The sequence below is a fragment of the Buceros rhinoceros genome, unplaced genomic scaffold (genome assembly GCF_000710305.1).
Source record: "Buceros rhinoceros silvestris isolate BGI_N320 unplaced genomic scaffold, ASM71030v1 scaffold35967, whole genome shotgun sequence".
NCBI classification, from domain to species: Eukaryota; Metazoa; Chordata; class Aves; order Bucerotiformes; family Bucerotidae; genus Buceros; species Buceros rhinoceros.
In genome coordinates, this window is record NW_010421086.1 from 6143 (window position 1) to 23170 (window position 17028).

General features: G+C 45.3%; 1 protein-coding gene across 1 annotated transcript in view; it reads left to right on the plus strand.

Annotated features, from left to right (window-relative positions):
• SMARCC1 (SWI/SNF related, matrix associated, actin dependent regulator of chromatin, subfamily c, member 1) overlaps positions 1 to 17028 on the plus strand; it is a gene marked incomplete at its 5' end in the record, with an annotated part of 43911 nt that overhangs the window by 5334 nt on the left and 21549 nt on the right. Inside the window, 6 exons of the mRNA XM_010139533.1 lie at positions 154 to 213; positions 4847 to 5105; positions 5749 to 5910; positions 14164 to 14219; positions 14607 to 14721; positions 15587 to 15741. Coding sequence (XP_010137835.1) covers positions 154 to 213; positions 4847 to 5105; positions 5749 to 5910; positions 14164 to 14219; positions 14607 to 14721; positions 15587 to 15741 — 807 coding nt within the window. The remainder of the gene's footprint in view (positions 1 to 153; positions 214 to 4846; positions 5106 to 5748; positions 5911 to 14163; positions 14220 to 14606; positions 14722 to 15586; positions 15742 to 17028) is intronic.

Consider the following 17028-nt stretch of genomic DNA (forward strand, 5'->3'; position numbering starts at 1 on the left):
AACCGCGGTACGAGACAACCAGGGACTGCTTAGCTGCAGTGGGAAGAATGCGAGAGACTCGTGTTTGGGTGGGTTAAGTAACAGATTCTTCCCCTTTCCTTCATCATGTGCAAAGAAACCTGTGTTTCACTTGGTTTTCTCTGTCTTTTGTAGAGTAAAGGTGCAAGTGCTGGAAGAGAGTGGACAGAACAAGAGACGCTGCTGCTATTAGAAGTAAGTTCGTGGAGGCTGGGGGCTAAACCCAAAACATGCAGGATACTACGTGCTTTAAAAATCTACACAGGTGTTATTTTTACTGGTTAGTAACAGTTTACCTGCCACCGAGATGAATATTTGGAAATTCTGTTAAGTTTTGAGGTTCCTGGCTAAGCCGTAGGAAACCACTGATTTTTGAAGCTGCAATAGTTAAACAGATGAGCCTGTCCCCTGCCGCTACGAAGGCAAGCTTTGATTTGGTAGCTCTTCAATCCCATACATCCACTCGCTCCTTTTGCCACATAGCTGCCCTTGATGTGTTCTTTAAGCTTTTTCCAGAAGTCTACAAGAAATATATATGAGATGACTCAAATCACATTGGTACTGTAAAACGAGGTCAGAGAGCTGTGAGCACGCTAGAAGCCGCTCTTTGTCCCCGGGTTGCCTAATCTCATGCTCTTGAACATGAGGTAATTGTCAGGTCTCTCGGAGTTCTAGCCTAGAGTGAATACCCTCACTTGAGGTGCACTGCACAAGTGTGTTCTTGTCTTCCACGCTCCCATCAGGGCAACGTTGTTCTTCATCACGCTTTGTCAGGAGAAGACTGTCGGTGGCCTGAAATAATTAATGTGCTGCCACGTCCTGTAAGGAAATGATCATCTACCGAGCTGTCTTCTGTAGGAATGTTTTCTTGATGTAGGGGTCTGGTGGGTGATTTTTTCCTTTTCCATAATTCATGCTTCTGGTATAACAATTCCACTCTTGAGGGGAGTTTTGGTGTTTGTTTTCACTTGGGGAGCTTAAAGCAGACTGCAGTTGTGTGATGGTTCTGGCGCTTTTGTCTTTGCATGTGTCAGTAAACCCTTTGAGAAGTTATTTCCGAAGGAGCAGCATGGACAATGGATCTTGATGCGCTGAACAATACTCAGCTTCTGTGTGCGGCCGCTTTTCTGAGCGAGCCAAAGCGCCTGGTCAGCAGCGTAAGCTGATTCAGCCTTCACAGACAGGGAAGTGTCTTCTTCAAACAGCCAAAACGGTTCTTTATTTTTTTTATTTTTGGTTGATACCCATGGTTTAGCCAATGCTTTTCCATTGGCACGTGGAAAAATTTTGCATGTAGGGTGAAAAAAGCTAAGATGTCTTTCACAGCATTCTTGTATGGAGAAACAAGACTAATATCTCGATGTGCTGCCATCTTCCCTTACTGGTGTTATTATTGAAAATCAGTTGTTTGGTATGTTTGTATGTTATGGTCATACATAGCCTAATGAAATGATCCAGATGACATGGCGCCCTTTGTTTTAAAAAGGAAACCAAAAAACCCCTAAGTCTTGAGGTTACAATTTTATTTAATATGAGTTTAAATTAATAATGGTTTTGCTCTTCATTCTTCGTGGATTTAACCTATGAATAAATCAGTAAAGAGTACATCAGTTCAAGCCTAAGTAATTCAGCTCTAACAAGCCAGCTCAGTCCAATTAAATCCTCAGGGCAGCTTTGGGCAAATATATATGCAGTGAAGTTTCGAAGGATAGATCTTATCTAAAATAATTATTGTCCGTCTGCCTGTTGCCTGAATAAATTGGGGGAAGGAAATACCATTTCCCTCCCAGAATCGTCTTCCCTGCCACACTGCTGCTCCGTATCCCCACGGAGCACTATTCTTGCATAGTTAAGTGCATTTTCAGCTATTTATAGCAAGGACAACTACTGTGAGAGCTAGTTCGTCTGCAGAAGAATAACAAGCAGTGAAGGAGAATGAGCAAAAACCCTGCATGGCCATGGGAAGGAGAGCTGATCTCGTGTGCTGCTGTGATTAAAAATGGATGGACGCTGACACATAACTGCAGAGAGATGAAATTAGGGAAAGTGAAATGAAGGTTGAATGTTCAATAAACAGTTCCCCCTGCATATGACCTAGTGAACTCAGCAGTTTCTCATTCCTTCCCACACTCAGGCAAGATCAGACAGAGGTCAGGAGAGTGCATCAGGAGCAGTTGGGGACTGTCGAGTCCTGCGGTATGGACCAGGCTGTCTAGTGTCCTTTGTTCAGTCCCAAACCAAATTATTCTTTCCACTGAGCTTTCAAAACCTGTCATGTTGTCTAGCTGAAGGTCTTCAACAGTTCCTGTGGTGTTCTTTCCATCCAGCTACTCTCTGCTGCAGCACAGCGCCCCCCTGCTCTGGTGCTTGCCCAGCTAATCTTACACCCTGTGTTTTGCGGGCAGGTTCCCTCAAAAGACCCTGTTCTCTCCATCCAGTATATTTGAAGGCAGACTGGGGGGTTTTCCCTCCTCCCCACCCGATTTAAGCAGCGAGACCTGGCTGTGAGGGAGAGACTTAACTTCAGCAGGGTGAAGCTTAAATCACTTTCAGATCAGGGGGCTAAAAAGCTCCACCCACAGCAGGCAACTTGGTCTTTTTTCTCTAATCTGTTCTGTGCCTGTCGGATCTCCAACGCCTTCTGATTTAACTCATCTGTCCTTTAGTCACTCTACCTCCACAGCTTCAAAAATGCCACTTGGATGGCATTTTCCCCCAACGGACCCTCAACAGCCGTGACATGCCCATGGGTACCTGTCCAGGTAGACCGCTTGGTCTTTGAAGAAGTCTCATAGCTTCTCTTTTAGCTGCCAAACCACTGAACCACTTTTCCTGCAGAGCTGCTATGAAGAAAACTGTGTGTTCAGAAACTCCTGGATTTTATAACAAACATTGTTGTGCTGATCAAAAAGATGGATTTATGTATAGTCCTGCAGGCAAAGGTCTTCTGAATACACACCCTTCATATACATATAAAAACTTGGTTTGTGTACTTTCCCTTCCCAGGTAGGGGGACTCTTAACACAAGAGGCTGCTGCCTCAGTTTCTATCTTCTTGTCACGCCTAACTCTGCAGAAACATCCAGCAGATTAACTTTGCCTGTCCTCTTGGGGCATGTCGGCTATGCCCTCCTCATGATGGCTGACGGATACAGCATTTGCTCTGAGTTCCGTCTTCATGCTCTAAAGGGTTGTGCAAGTGGAAGGTTAAGTCAGCCTTGCGTGTTACCCCAAAGGTTGAGGTTTCTGGTAGTTCTCAGCCTTGTGGGAAAGATTTCCAGTATTGAGAAGCCGTTAGCTTCATTTGTTCTTAACGTTCACGCTCAAAAGGACATAGTGCTTAGTTGAGGAAACTCGGCTGTCATGAGCAGTTAAGGAGAAGGAGGATTTCTGGGTCTTCTGAATGATATTGTACCTGCAAATGAGTGCCTTAAAGTCCTCGGTCAGCCAGCGAGTCAGTCAGGATGTAGCACAGGGGTCCTCCAAGCAGTTTAATAATTCCGCTTCAAACCCCGTCCTTCCCCCTCCCCGGGTATGGCTGAAACGCCTGCCTGCTCGCCAGGACGCCGCGCAGAAGCTCATTACCTCTGTTTGTCGTAGAGTAGGTACAGCATGAGTTAAATCCAGCTCAACATCTCGGCTAGGTATGTTAAACTTCAAAATGAAGGTGGGATCCGCAGCTCACGTGGAAAGGGGTTCACCAAAACCCTCGCTCAGGCCTCTGGTGTTATTCTCTTCAGAAGAATTCTGTTATGCCCGTGAGTTGCAGATCCCATTTTCATTAAATTTAACACATTTTGCTTAGGTCTCAAAAGGCTTTTTGCTTTTTCTAGGTGACTGGGCCGTGAGTCATCTCAATAACGTGAAAGTTAACGGCTCAGGATGCTTCAACACTTTCTGCTATCCAGATGCTTAAGTAACTAAAACAGTTTTCTGGGGAAAAAACCACTAAACCACTAGTTAAGGCATAATGCTCTGTTAGGCTCCCGCTTTGGGGTTTTATGGTACTAATTCATCACGTTTTCAAAAACCCAGTAGCTCCTTTTTATTACATTGTTTTGTTAAGACTTAAGTAACTAAGAGCGGCTGAAATTCTGAATTATGAAATCTTTGGTTTGATCTGCAAGTTCTTCCTTTATCAGGTGGCTTATCAACAACAAATCACTAACAAATAAGGATTTGTTAACCTGAATGTGTAGCAGAAATCAGACTGGTTAACTGGAGAACTGACCTCTCCTGGCTTCAGCATACAGAATGTGTTTTCCTCTTTCCCCTGGTATATTGGTGTGATGCTCTTTCATTTTCACAACATCTGCTGGATCTAATTCTGGACTTCCCCATCACAGCTAACGTATACGTGTGAAGTAACTCCCGTTCCTGCCCCAGAGAGCTTAGTGAAGTGAGACGTGAATGGGTAGAGAACACACGAGTGCCCTCAGGGAGAGTTGTTACGGAAATTAAAAGAATTGGTGAGACTTGGTAGGACAAACAAACTTACTTCTCCGAAAAGCTTTTCATGTGGAAGCAAAATGGGGTAACACGAAGTACACAAGTATTAGTAAATCCCAAATCTTCTGGCAATTCTTTTTAATGCAATAGCAGCGTAAAACCTGTGCGATGATCCCTGCAGCTTAAATTTAGCTGACGTCCCCGTGAGATGTTCGTATCTCCTATGCAGGATAATTTTACTACCAGAAAAAATACGATTTTTAAATAGTTGTCTCTGATCACCATCAAAATAAACTAGTATTGAGAATCTTTTTGCATGAAGTAGGGTTTTTCCCCCCCAGAGTAGCCAATGCGTAGACAATCGGTTTTGTCTCTTGCAGGCTCTGGAGATGTACAAGGATGACTGGAACAAAGTCTCGGAGCACGTTGGGAGCCGTACCCAAGACGAGTGTATTCTCCACTTCCTGCGGCTGCCCATCGAGGACCCCTACTTGGAGAACTCGGACGCGTCGCTGGGCCCGCTGGCTTACCAGCCGGTGCCGTTCAGCCAGTCCGGCAACCCGGTGATGAGCACTGTCGCTTTTCTGGCATCGGTGGTGGATCCCCGCGTGGCATCTGCCGCTGCAAAGGCTGCCTTAGGTACGCGTTTGCAACAGCCGTTTCGTTCGCCTTGTCTCTTAGTCTGCTCTTCAAATCGGCTGTTTCCAGAGTTGCTTAAGGATGAGTAATAAGTTGTAAAAATCAATTTACATGTGTATAGAAAGCAGGTCCCTGATGGCCAGTTTTGTGTTTGTTTTTACTGAAACCGCCAGTTTAGAGGCAAGTTAGAGCAGCTCTCACAGGCCTCTGGATGTCTGAAGGTGGCTTGTGTTCCCCTCTTGTGCTCAGTGACTGACAGCGTTTGCGAGCACCACCCAGGAGCGGTGTGTCACTGGGACCACTGTCGTTAGTTTAGCTGTGGGTAGTGTGTGGTTTTCCTGTTTTGCTTGTGTGGAATTGTCTGCCACAGTTAATGTGTCCTCTAAGAAACATGATGAAATAGTTTGTTTCACTTTTCTCCTTATTTTTCCATGTAAAAGGCAATTTTATGTAATTGGGAAGAGACTCTTCCCTACCACATTAGAGGGAGAAAATTAACTACCTAATGTGAAAGGAAGGAAGTTGCGTATTTGAGAATTCTCTTTGTCGCAAGATCTACCTGCGCATTGATCAGAGAAAACTGTAATTTTTAATTTGCCATTAAACCCTCCCAATGTAACATTTTCTGTGTGATTTTTAACAGAGGAATTTTCTCGAGTCAGAGAGGAGGTACCGCTGGAACTTGTTGAAGCTCACGTAAAGAAAGTCCAGGAAGCAGCCAGAGCCTCTGGGAAGGTGGATCCAACGTACGGCCTAGAGAGCAGCTGCATTGCCGGAACAGGTCCCGATGAGCCGGAGAAAATCGGTAGGCTGTCCATCAAAACGCAGAAATTCTCACAGAGGGGGTTCCTTAGGCATTGCCTTCTGACTCACGGTTAAACCTTAGCTCACCTCGATGGAAACGGCGGGTAAGGAGAGTGACAGGTCATTCCACTCCTCCTTGCTGCAGGGTTATTAACTCTTGGCACTGGACTAATGAGCTTCCAACTAGCTTTAGTTTTAGAAACTTGTTTTCCTGCTCTCCCTACATGGAAGCGCCATTGTTTGGGGTGCACAGAGTTGAGCGAGCCGAAATACGGAAGCAAAATGTTTTGTGCTAATTCTGTGGGTGTTTGAGCGGAGTTAGAGGATACGATAAAGCACCCGGGTTCGATTGGCTCTTTGTGCTGCAGCCAAATCTGTGGTGTTCTATCACACCTTTATTTTAGTGACCAGTTTTAACGTCAGCCTTGTCCTCCGGGTGCGTCGCTAACCGTGGAGGTCACAGAAGAGGCACTGGGCTGGTACCTGTTAACGCCCTGGTTCTTGGCTGCGGTTGCTCTACACTACACTGCCATACACACAAGCTCTTGTTTTAGAGCTCGGTTCCCAGTTTGCTCTGGTACTCAGCAGATACTCTGGTTCTACATCTCTTATGTGAAACCTCAAGAGGTACAAATAGTTTATTCATTACTATGGAGAGGAAAAGCCTGTCTTGCGGCAACTCCCTGTGAAGTGAAACCACTGTGGGCGACCCCTTTCTGTTTGTTTTTGGTTTTCCTTCAGCAGTAGAACAAGTAGATGCGCGTAGTTTGCTATGGACTTTCTCAAGGACTCTCTTCAGCGTGGTGCAGGTCGACCATCTTGTCAGCAGATCTGTGTTTTTTCTCTCCAGCACTGTTGGCTGCTGTTTTGTTCAGCTTATCACAAATCATTTTGGTGAATTTAGTGACGGGCTAGTTAAAGGCACGTATAGCTTTGGGTAAAACAGAATGTCATCTGCATTGACTGGAAGGTTTGATTCGAGCTGTGCTTGCGCGTCTCATAGTTGACCTGCCGTCACCCCGTCTAGAGGAGCGAGCAAGGTGCCAGATTGTATGATGGGATCACGAGGGACCTGTGTGTTCCAGTGCTGGTCGTGCAGGTCTACCCTTTACAGTGCTTCGTGTCCACTGTAAAACTACTACTTCTGAATTTGATTTAAAAGTACCTCTGAACTCACAAAGGTATTTTCTAAATAGAAAAGCTGACAGACTACTCAGTCCTGTCTCAGCTTTCAGTTCCCAGCTCAGTGGAACAGAATTGATGTCGGAGCTCTGGGGAGATGTGGAGTGTGTGCCGGAAAGGCAAGCGCCAGCATCTGGAGTGTCTGCTGCTGCTGTTCTGCCATACTCTGCTGAAAGGGCAAGGCTTTGGGGTTTGTTTTCAAGTCTGCTATAAAACAATCTAGGTGTTATTCCATCCGGGACTGAGTTTAATTTGATAGTTGTTTTAAAATAAACACAGCTTAAGTTAAATTGTTCTTCCTGGAGCTTTGCTTCCCTTTCCTGTAGACTCCCAGTACCAGCAGCACTGGAGCATGTACGTGTTAAGGACCTCGGTAACGTGTGTGGAGCTTTGAGTCTCAATTCGTAACCCTGCAGCACAACTGTGGAAGTTTACCATTACCAGTGTGTAGGTTGGCCATTTCTCTAGCAGAATTTGCACTCAAGTTCCACACAGATTTTTGAGGAGCTTGTCAATATGGGGAGTTGGAGAGCAGATGACCATAACACGATTATTTCTGAATGAGCTGCGTGGTGAGTTCCATAAGTAATACTGTCCTGGTATGGCTAATGCGATTTGTATTGGGCTGTGACTAATGGAATAAATTAGGACAACAGCAGATGGTTCTCCCTGGGGGAGCTGCTCAGCAAGAGCGAACTGGGTCACTCTGCAATCTGTGGTGTCTTCCGCCTCCCAAACAGCTTTGCACTGGAGGGCACTGGGGAATCCAGAGTTGCACTCAGAGGTGTGTTTAGTACATCCAAGTTTAGCGTTGTGGTGTGGAACTGCTGGCATGGAGCTGCGTTTCTGCATGGCTAGATCTGAAGTTTTATATTGAAATGTCACCGTGGAGAACTGAAAATATCTACTTAAGGTTCCGTACTGTAATTGAAGTTTGTTGGCTGTTGTAAATTAGAAATAAAATTATATCAGAGCTCCATAATTTAAAAACTCTTAATATTGGTGAATTAGAGTCAATGTGGAATGTGAAAGGGGAGTGACTGGAATGGATTGCAGGAGCTTACATTAATACCCAAGGATCTCCTCTTTTAAGTCTTCATTGTTAGTTTTGCTAAGAACTGGCAACGGTTCCTTTTACACTGATATACTAAAGCTTCAGTAAAGTTAAGAGGGGTCTCAGGAGGTTCAGACGCTGTGGTGATCATGGTAGGTGCTGTCTTGGCTTTCCACCGTGGTGCCCCGCTGCAGGTGACAAGAGTACGAAGGCAGAAGATGCTCTGTGTCCCGCCAGAGGAGAGCAGACAAGGGATCCTGGCTCTTCAGGCTGGCTACAGAGCTCTGGAGAAGGGAAATGCTCACTGCATTTGTAGTCCTTGATAGTTCAAATGAAGCCGTCACCGAGTGCGTGCGCTTTCTTAATGGCTTTCCGGAGGTGACGAATCGCACTGACCTGCGGGCACTGAATGAGGCACGAGGCGGGCTCCGAGGTGCCTGTGCTGGAGGCAGTTCTTCTTGCGTTTCAGGTCTTATTCTGGCAAGTATTTCACTGCACGTGTTTCTGCTGACCCAGGTGTGTGACACTTCAAGCCGTAGCTCATCTGGGACAGCAGCGAGGGAACGGGGGTCTGATTTACTGGCTCTGCTACAGCTGTAAGCAACTTAAATAGATGCTTAAATATAACATTTTATGGATGATTTTGTATCATTCTCAAATACACATACTAGAAAACTACACACAAATACACATACATGGGAGGTGTTTGGCTTCATTTCTGGCAGGGAGATTTCTCTTGTGGTCTCCAGGGTGTGCTTGAACTCTGGAATCAAGCACTGCTGAAACAAGCTGACTCTTGGTACTCCATTTGCTTTGCATGTATGCAGGTGCCTGTGAGCTGGTTGTGCACCGCTGGAGGATTGAGCCCATCAGTCCTCTTGTGACAGACTCGTGCAGCTCACACAAAAGCTGCGGCAGCTTTCTGCCAGCTCTCCACCATAGAAGGCGCTTGGTGATCGTGCCGTACACCTACAGCAGAAACAGAGGAAGCTCTGGTGGCTGTGGAAAACAGAAATTCTGGTTTAGGCAATAGCGTAATTATATTCAGACTGGATTTCTCCGCAGCTATGGTTTATTTCCTCAATTAAATATTCGAGTCTGGCTTTTGACAGGTCAGGTGTGTTGCCTTAGTGAAGACAAAGGGGACCAGGATGTCTTGGGGGGATCTTTAACCTATTTGCTGAGCTGAAACTCACGCTGGTGGATCTGTGCATTTATATGTGAGGTTTTGCTTATTGTTCTTCCAGTGACAATGGAGGTTTTGTTCCTGCTTACGCTGCAAGTGTCTGTCTGCTGGTAATGCAGTAAATTCTGACTATGGAAATACTTTATAGTTCTCTAAATTGACCTAAAGCCAGTTTAACTTTCCTGTGAAGTCATGGGGCTTCATTAGAAGTCAGTTATAAGTTCTTCATGTATTAGAAAATAGGAGAAAGCGCTTTTTTGCTGATAATACATAAAGCAGAACAAGCTGCTGTAGAGACAGATAATATTTGCTGCTTCAGGTTCGACGAGGGGCAGGGAGAGGCAATGCTCCATCTTGAAAGATGTCTTGTGGCGTCTCGCAACCATCTGCCTCTTGCTGATGGAAGAAATATGGTTAATTTGATTCCTGACAGCCTGCAGGGTAAGATACCAAACATGCTGAAGAGGGTTAAAGACCGTCGTTGGTGCCCTTTAAAAGGGATTACAGGGTCCTTCTCATTAAAGTGAAATCTTCCCCTTTTGTAACGGGGACGTGGATCTCCAACTAATCAATTCCTGTTTGCACTGTCTGATCTGTATTCCCATTAAGCTCGTTAGATTGTGCAGGAAAATCAGTACAGTCATGTCTGTAATTTAGGAGCGAACCCCCTCTTCAACCCCAGTAAACTTATTTAACCCCCAAACAGATAACTGATAGCTTTAACTTCCTTTTCCTGGTACCTGCAGTACCTCAGCGTGGTCCCCTCGATGAGCACCCGTGCCGAGTGGTCGATGCCAGTGGGAGCTGCAGAGCCACAGCGCTGTCACTGCAAATAGGGGTTTAGCAGTTAATTCGAGAAAACAGTTTTCAAAAAACATTGACTACAACCTGCCTCAAGTTGTCATCCTAGTTTTAAAATAACATTGATTTTTACAGCCAGGACTGGAGAACCAAAGTTAAATCGGGATGTTCGCAATAATCTTCCTGTCACATGTGGCTACCTTCTGACTCTGTCTGTGGCTGAACGTGTCCCTACGTAATAGAAAAGAGCACTTGGTTTGGGGAAGTGTCTGTCAGAGGTATTATGATGCAAGAGGGAGCCCAAGGGTGATTTTTCCATACTGTGTGTCACAAGAATAAACCGACTTTTTGGGTAGAGGAGGTTTGTATCTCATAGGGCTTTATTTTGTGGTGTGCTTAGGGGCAGCTCACAAGATTACTGCCTCACAGCTTCCTCTCAGTCTGATTCAGAACCCAGCAAGGAGTTCTGTCACTTGTGAAGTCCCGCGTTCCTGAGCAGATCGTGCCATTGTGTGACAACCACCTTCTAGGGATGGGTTTTTTCCGCTCACTCAGAGTGTAAATGTGAAGCCGCAGGTTTCTGCGGGAGCTGCTTTGGTCTGTCAGCCTTCAGCAGATGAGCTGGTAGCCCAACGGTCAAGGATACTTGCTGCTGGCATGGACTCAGTGGTCTTAAAGGTCTCTTCCAACCAGCTGATGATTCTGCAATGCTGAGACCTGAGCCTCTGCTCAGCCTGGTGCTGGGCTGGAGGACCTGAGCTCCAGGTTCTCATCTTCCAGAGGAGTGAAGGAATTATCAAGTGTTTAGCTTTTAAGAGACAGAAGCCTCCCTGCTTTGACTTAAAGTTGTCCATTGACTAGACTAGAGCTTTTCTGGCCTGTTTCGCTCTGACCTGGGGTTTTGTGTGAAGCAGATCTTCAGAACCGCTCCGCTTCTCCCTGTGGCTAACTTTTGGGTTGTTTATACAAAATCGCAGACTTTTTTCTTTCAGTTACGCTGTATCAGAGTACGAGGAATCTTAACATTCTTGGTGTTTCGACCAGGCCTCACCAGAATGAAAACTCGAGTATTTCTGTGCCACGTTTTCCTCATTTGAGCTCATAATCTTCCGCTCTACCAACCCAAGCACACTTGGAGTGTTCTCCACTGTCTCCTAAAGGAGAGAATAAAGCTTTCTTTGTAAAGCTTTCTCTTTCATTTACTGGGAGGGATGACACTTAAGCCCAGTTTGGAGCTCTGCTCAGTTTGGCTCGAAATAGCTTAGATTTTCCCCGTGACATTATTAGGTCTCTAAATCCTAACTCCGAGGTAAAAATTCTGTGGAGGTATGTTCCCAGTCTCTGTAAATTGAATTGTGCTGGCAGATATGTCAGATAAGTAGGTTTATCATCTTGAAATAATCCAAGAGGAAAACCATTATCTTTCAATCAGCCATTTTAGTATGTTTTTCTTATCTGTGGAAGGGACTTTTGTATAAACTTCTCTACAAAACCGCTGCTACTAAAGCAAACTGCTTTTTACACCTGTTTTATTTCAGCGTAGCTCACAGGGTTACCGGTAAACTGAGGATTACTGAAAATGAACGCCCAACACCAGGGAAGGTCTTCAGAAGCTTAGAGGTGGATCAGGGCTTTTCCCCAGCAGTTTTGTGCCGGAGGCCGTAAGCTCCTTCTTTAGTGCCCCTGTACATTAAATTGTACTAGAGATGCTGGACAAGGAGTTTGAGACTGTGGTGATGCTTCTGTCTTGTCAGTTCCTGCAGAGCGAACCGCCTTGGAGTTGGCAGAGCTCTTCAGCTCTCTCGGTACCAGCTCTGAGAATACAAAACAGACAGTAAATAAGAGGTTACGAGCTTGAAGGGCTCGAGCTAGTCAGCCAAAACAGCAAACAAGATGAGCAATAGCGGGAAGCGCGTGGCTGTGTGACACTAAGGTTTGTTCATAGCTGGCGGTAGCACACTCTGAAGGTCCTTGTGGTCAAGGTCAGCTTTTTACGAGTGTCTGACAAACCTGTTTGGATATGAAGGTGTAAGAGGCAGCGGATGCTGTCCAGACCCTCACGCCCATGGCAGCACGAGAACCTGCCAAGTGTCCCAATAGCTTCTATACTTGTAGCTCCTTATGACTGTTTCCCAAATGACTGGGACTCTGCTGTTTTGACCTCCGAGGAGAGGAAGACTTCTTTAGTCGGGCACTAGATGGAAATTTTTGATGACCAGTTTGGAACCAGAGGCTGCAGTGGTGCAGAGACTACTTTTGATCTCTGGAGAGGTCTTCTCCTGAGCATGTGCTTGGAACACTCCTCCTTTTCCATGAGAAAGTCATGCATGGGATTCTTGGCTTGGAGCCAGCGTTGGCAGAGGCTGCCTCCTGTGAGTCCCCTGAAGACTCAGGGCATGGTGTAAGGCTGAGGCTCCACCTCCTGGAGAACTCCAGGAAGTTGTTATTGCCCAGAGAACCCAACTGGGGGTTTAGTGGAGAGCCCTGCACATCTTAACAGCATCTGTCAGCAAGACTGGGGAGAAGTAGAGCTCACCTAACGCTATTATCTTCTTCAGCATCAGCACTGAACGAAGGTGTAACTCTGCTCTGGTTTTTCAGAGCCTGGTGGAAGGCACGTGTTTCAAAAAGCCAGGAGCTGAGCAGTGACAGCAGTGTTGGACGTGTTCACTCAGCCTTGGCTCTTTCTCCTTCATTTGGCTGTATTTTGGATGCAGAGGGAACTCAGAGCTTTCAGCTGATAATTCATGTGTTTTTCTTGCTTTATATCTAATCAACAACCAGCTCTTGTGCATAAATGCGATTCATGTCTTGTTTAGCACCTGACCAGGCAGCTGCCGTTGGGCTCTTGAGGAGCTGCCATACAGCTTTTTTCAGTGAGAAGGCGAAGAACACATTAGGGTTTAATTTGGATCCATTCATGGATCCACTCCAGTGCAACCCACAGGTACTGGTATTGCTACAGCTGGGGCAGCAGCAAGAGGATGGACGATCCCAGTCCAAGTGACAGCACTGCCCAGAACACCCACCACAGGACTACACCTTTTGGACCAGTTTCTTCCATTTAAGCTTCATCATTCAGTCCAAACTTGTGCTTTGAATGTATTTCTGAAGTCTTGGATGCAATTTGAAAGTGCTTTGGGGAGAAATGTGTGGAGGAACAGCACAAAGAGCCAACAAACCGCTTAGTTGTGGTGCTTATGCAGAGCAGCAGCTACGCAGGGTGTGGAAGGAGGTTTCACTGTGCAGCATTTCACGTCAAACCAGTGTGGAGGATAACTGCTTGCTGCTTGAACCCCAGTGGTTTGGTGTCCAGGAATAACAGGAGATCCTTAGTGTGGAAGAACAGTGTTAGTGCTTTAACAAATTTGCTGCTGCTTAGTGTTACTCCGGTGATGAATAATAATTTCTTTTGGAAAATCCTGGTGTTTGCACCACCTGCAGAATGAAATTTCAATCTTCCCTTGACCTGCAGCGCATGACAATGCCTCTGGATAGACCTTTGCTCGAAAGCAGCTCAGGGGATCTTGTGCTAAGGAGGAATTACAAGTCTGGCAGCACCGTAATTGAGGTTAATCACATAACTGACAGCCATCTACCGACTCAAATTGGCTGTATCAGGAAAAACATGTTATCATCCTGCACTTAGCAATGGGAATTAGGGTCTGACTCGAGCACTGCAGAAGTGTGCGTTGCACTGGCCTCTCAGTAGCTAAAATGGATAGGTTTGGGGGTTTCTCTCTGTATGGGTAAAGTGGGGGTTTCAGCAGAACATAGATAATTTAATGTTTTGTCCTGCATGATGGACTGAAAAGAAAAACCAGTTAAATTTGAATTTGCAAGTAAACCTGTTTTGTTTTGTTTTTTCACTAAGATTAGTGTAATAAGCTGTTAGTCTTGCAGGAGTTTAGTGGTGTGGCTCTTTCAACCACTGTGAGTAGAGAACAGAAGATTTTAGTTAACCATGAAATAAATGCTGGGTATGATAAATGGACGTTATGGCAATTCTAAACACTTCTTTGTTTCCTCAGATGGAGCTGAAGAAGAAAAGATGGAAACCGAGACAGAGGGGCAGCAGTCTGAGAAGGTAACTTGGTTCAGTGCTCTGCTTCTGAGGAGGTACTTCTGACGCTTAGAACCTGAGCTACTGCGTAGCAGATGCTGCAAAGGGTCTAACACTTACACATGAACTACTGGAATAGAGGGCAGCGTCGGGGGAAGAATATGTTCTTACCTGTCCCTTCAGATGAGCCCCGGTCAGCCTGGGTTACTGAGGCTGATAGACTCCAGTACAGCAGTTACTTCATCTATTCAGGTTTTGGTTACGAGTGTCAAAATGGGTTTAAGGAGCAGTCAGGGTTTCACGTTTAATCTCCCCTTTACGATGGTGAATTAGTTTGAAAGCCAGAAATGAAGTTAACAGCGAATGTCTTCTATAGCTCTTATTCTTCAAACAATCTTTCATCCCATTTAGGTTGAAAACAAAGCGGAGAGTGAAATTGAGGAAGGCGATAAAGTACAAGAAGGAGAAAATGAGAGAAATGCGGAAAAAGAGCAAGACAGCGAAGTGACTGCAGATGCCAAGCCAGGTACTGGTCCCCAGCTGTTCCTCAAGCTGTGCTGGCTTTAACAGCCTTCCTTTCCAGTGGCTGGAACAGACTATAAACTCAACCGTGGCAGAAATATTTCCTCTTGCACATCAGGCTGCTTCACGGTTCAGTAGTAAATATTCTAGTTTAATTTCACTGCAGAGTTGGAGCACTAAATTCTTTCTCGAACTGATTTTAGACCTCAGCTGAGCTTTCTTTCACTGTGGATAGTGGTGGGGTGAAGAAATGGCAGTAGCAAAGTGAGTGTAGGTCACAGAAGTGATTTTCTTTGCCTGTATGACACACTATTTAATCGCTTCTGATGCAAAGAAATGGGACCTCTCACTTCTGCCCATAGAAGTTAATCTGTTAGCCCTGTTTTCCTGCGAAGGGATGTAGAGCCCTTCGTTTGACAAACCCAGGAGTACTGGCCTCTTTGTACATAAGATATTACTCCTTATTTAATTTTAACGCATTCCCCTTGTAGCACGTTAGTAGGTAATTTTTTTCCTGGAACTTAAGCTCAGTATTTTAGCACCAGGTAGAACAAGGTTTGATGTAATAATGGAGCTGAACTCTGGAATTGTTCTGATGAGAGCAAGCTGATGGCAGAGACAAATTAACAGGATGGAAACTAGAAGCATTTAACGTTGCCCTGTTTGTTGGGTCAGATCCTCTTGGACTAGAATCGTTCCCCCGCCAGCACTTGGAGCAGCAGCAGTGCTGTACCGTAGGGCTGTGACGGTGTGGGGATGGATTAGTTTGTTTGACTAACAGCAGCACGCGTAGTGCAATTCCTGTCCTGCCCCGATACTGTTAACGAGGGGAGAGGCTCTTAACACACTTGGCGGGAAATCTCTTCCAGAAGAAAAGGAGGCGGAAGAGAACAAGGAGAACGTTGATGCAAGCAAAGACAAAGAGAATGAGGCTGGGAAGAAGAAAGTGGAACACGAGATCTCGGAAGGAAACGTAGCTACAGCTGCAGCTGCTGCCCTGGCCTCAGCTGCCACCAAAGCAAAGGTTTGTTTTACACAAACAGCCATTGGCTTGGTTTCCAGTTCCCAGTAGAACTCTGCATAAAATGGTCCTTTGTTCCAGATCTGTGCGGTTTCACGTTCCAATCTCCAGTACCTTGAAGGATCACAAGTGCCTTCTTCAGTTTGTCCTGCCTGATCTCCGAAGTGACATCGTGTATGGTTTTAAATTGAGGCAGTTACTATTAGGAAGTTGACAAACTCCCTAAGAAATAGCCCCCACGTGTGTGTGTTATTTTTTTGGACAGACTTTTCTCTGCTTGGTAGGTCTGGTTGGAAAGCTGAGGGCATAGGGCTGGGCGATAAACCCCGTGTGTTGCCTCTTTTGCTGTGTCACCGGCCGCTCTGAGGACTTCACGCAAGCCACCTGTGCCTGGACTCTGTAAAAACAATGTGATGTTCAATTCTAGCATTACAATTTTTTATAGACAACAACTTTGGAGGTACTGGGTGTCTCTTTCTGTCGTTAAACTCCAGTCTGTTTATAGTCTCTTAATGAGCGATGGTTCGAATCTGTATCCTATCTAATAGCTTTTCTTTATCCTCTAATTCTAATTGCTCGTTGTTTTTCCTGTTCTTTCTGCAGGAACCAAACTGCCTTTGCTTCTTCCAGAATATCTTTTACGGAATCTGTTTTCTCTTTACATATTTTTTTGGATTCAGGGAGTAGTTTAGGCTTCTTAATTGCTCTTGGGTTCAGTGCCATGTTCCATGTCACCACCTTTATCAATACCAAAAGGAAAATGTGGATGGTGTTTATTTCCTGATGGATTTCCAGGACATAATGAGGTGTTGCATATGTCGTACTGACTTTTCCAGTCTGATCTTTGGCTCTTGTAACTTTAACTTGACTTTTTTTCCCAGCTGTATCGTGTATATTGGGAATAGTGTGATGATAGGCAATGTCATGATGATCCAGTCCCTCCTTTATGATCCCATGAGATCCACGGTGCTCCGAGCACCAAGCTTTCTTAGAGAGGAGCTTAATTTCCATTCATCAGACTTAGAGATACTTTCAGCCAAGTTAAAAAAATCCCTGCATATGTATAAGGAGGCATGAAATTGAATCTCTGTTTTATGGGAGGCTACTTGCTCCAAATGAAGATCTCCTGCTTTCCTTCCTTGGATGATAACGAGTGCTATAGGGAGAAGGCACTCAGCTAATGGCAGTTTTCATTATGGTAATAACGATATTCTAGAAGAATTTTAGCTTTATATTAGAGGAAATAATATAATTAGGATGTTCCCATTTCAGAGTACAATACAGGTTCAG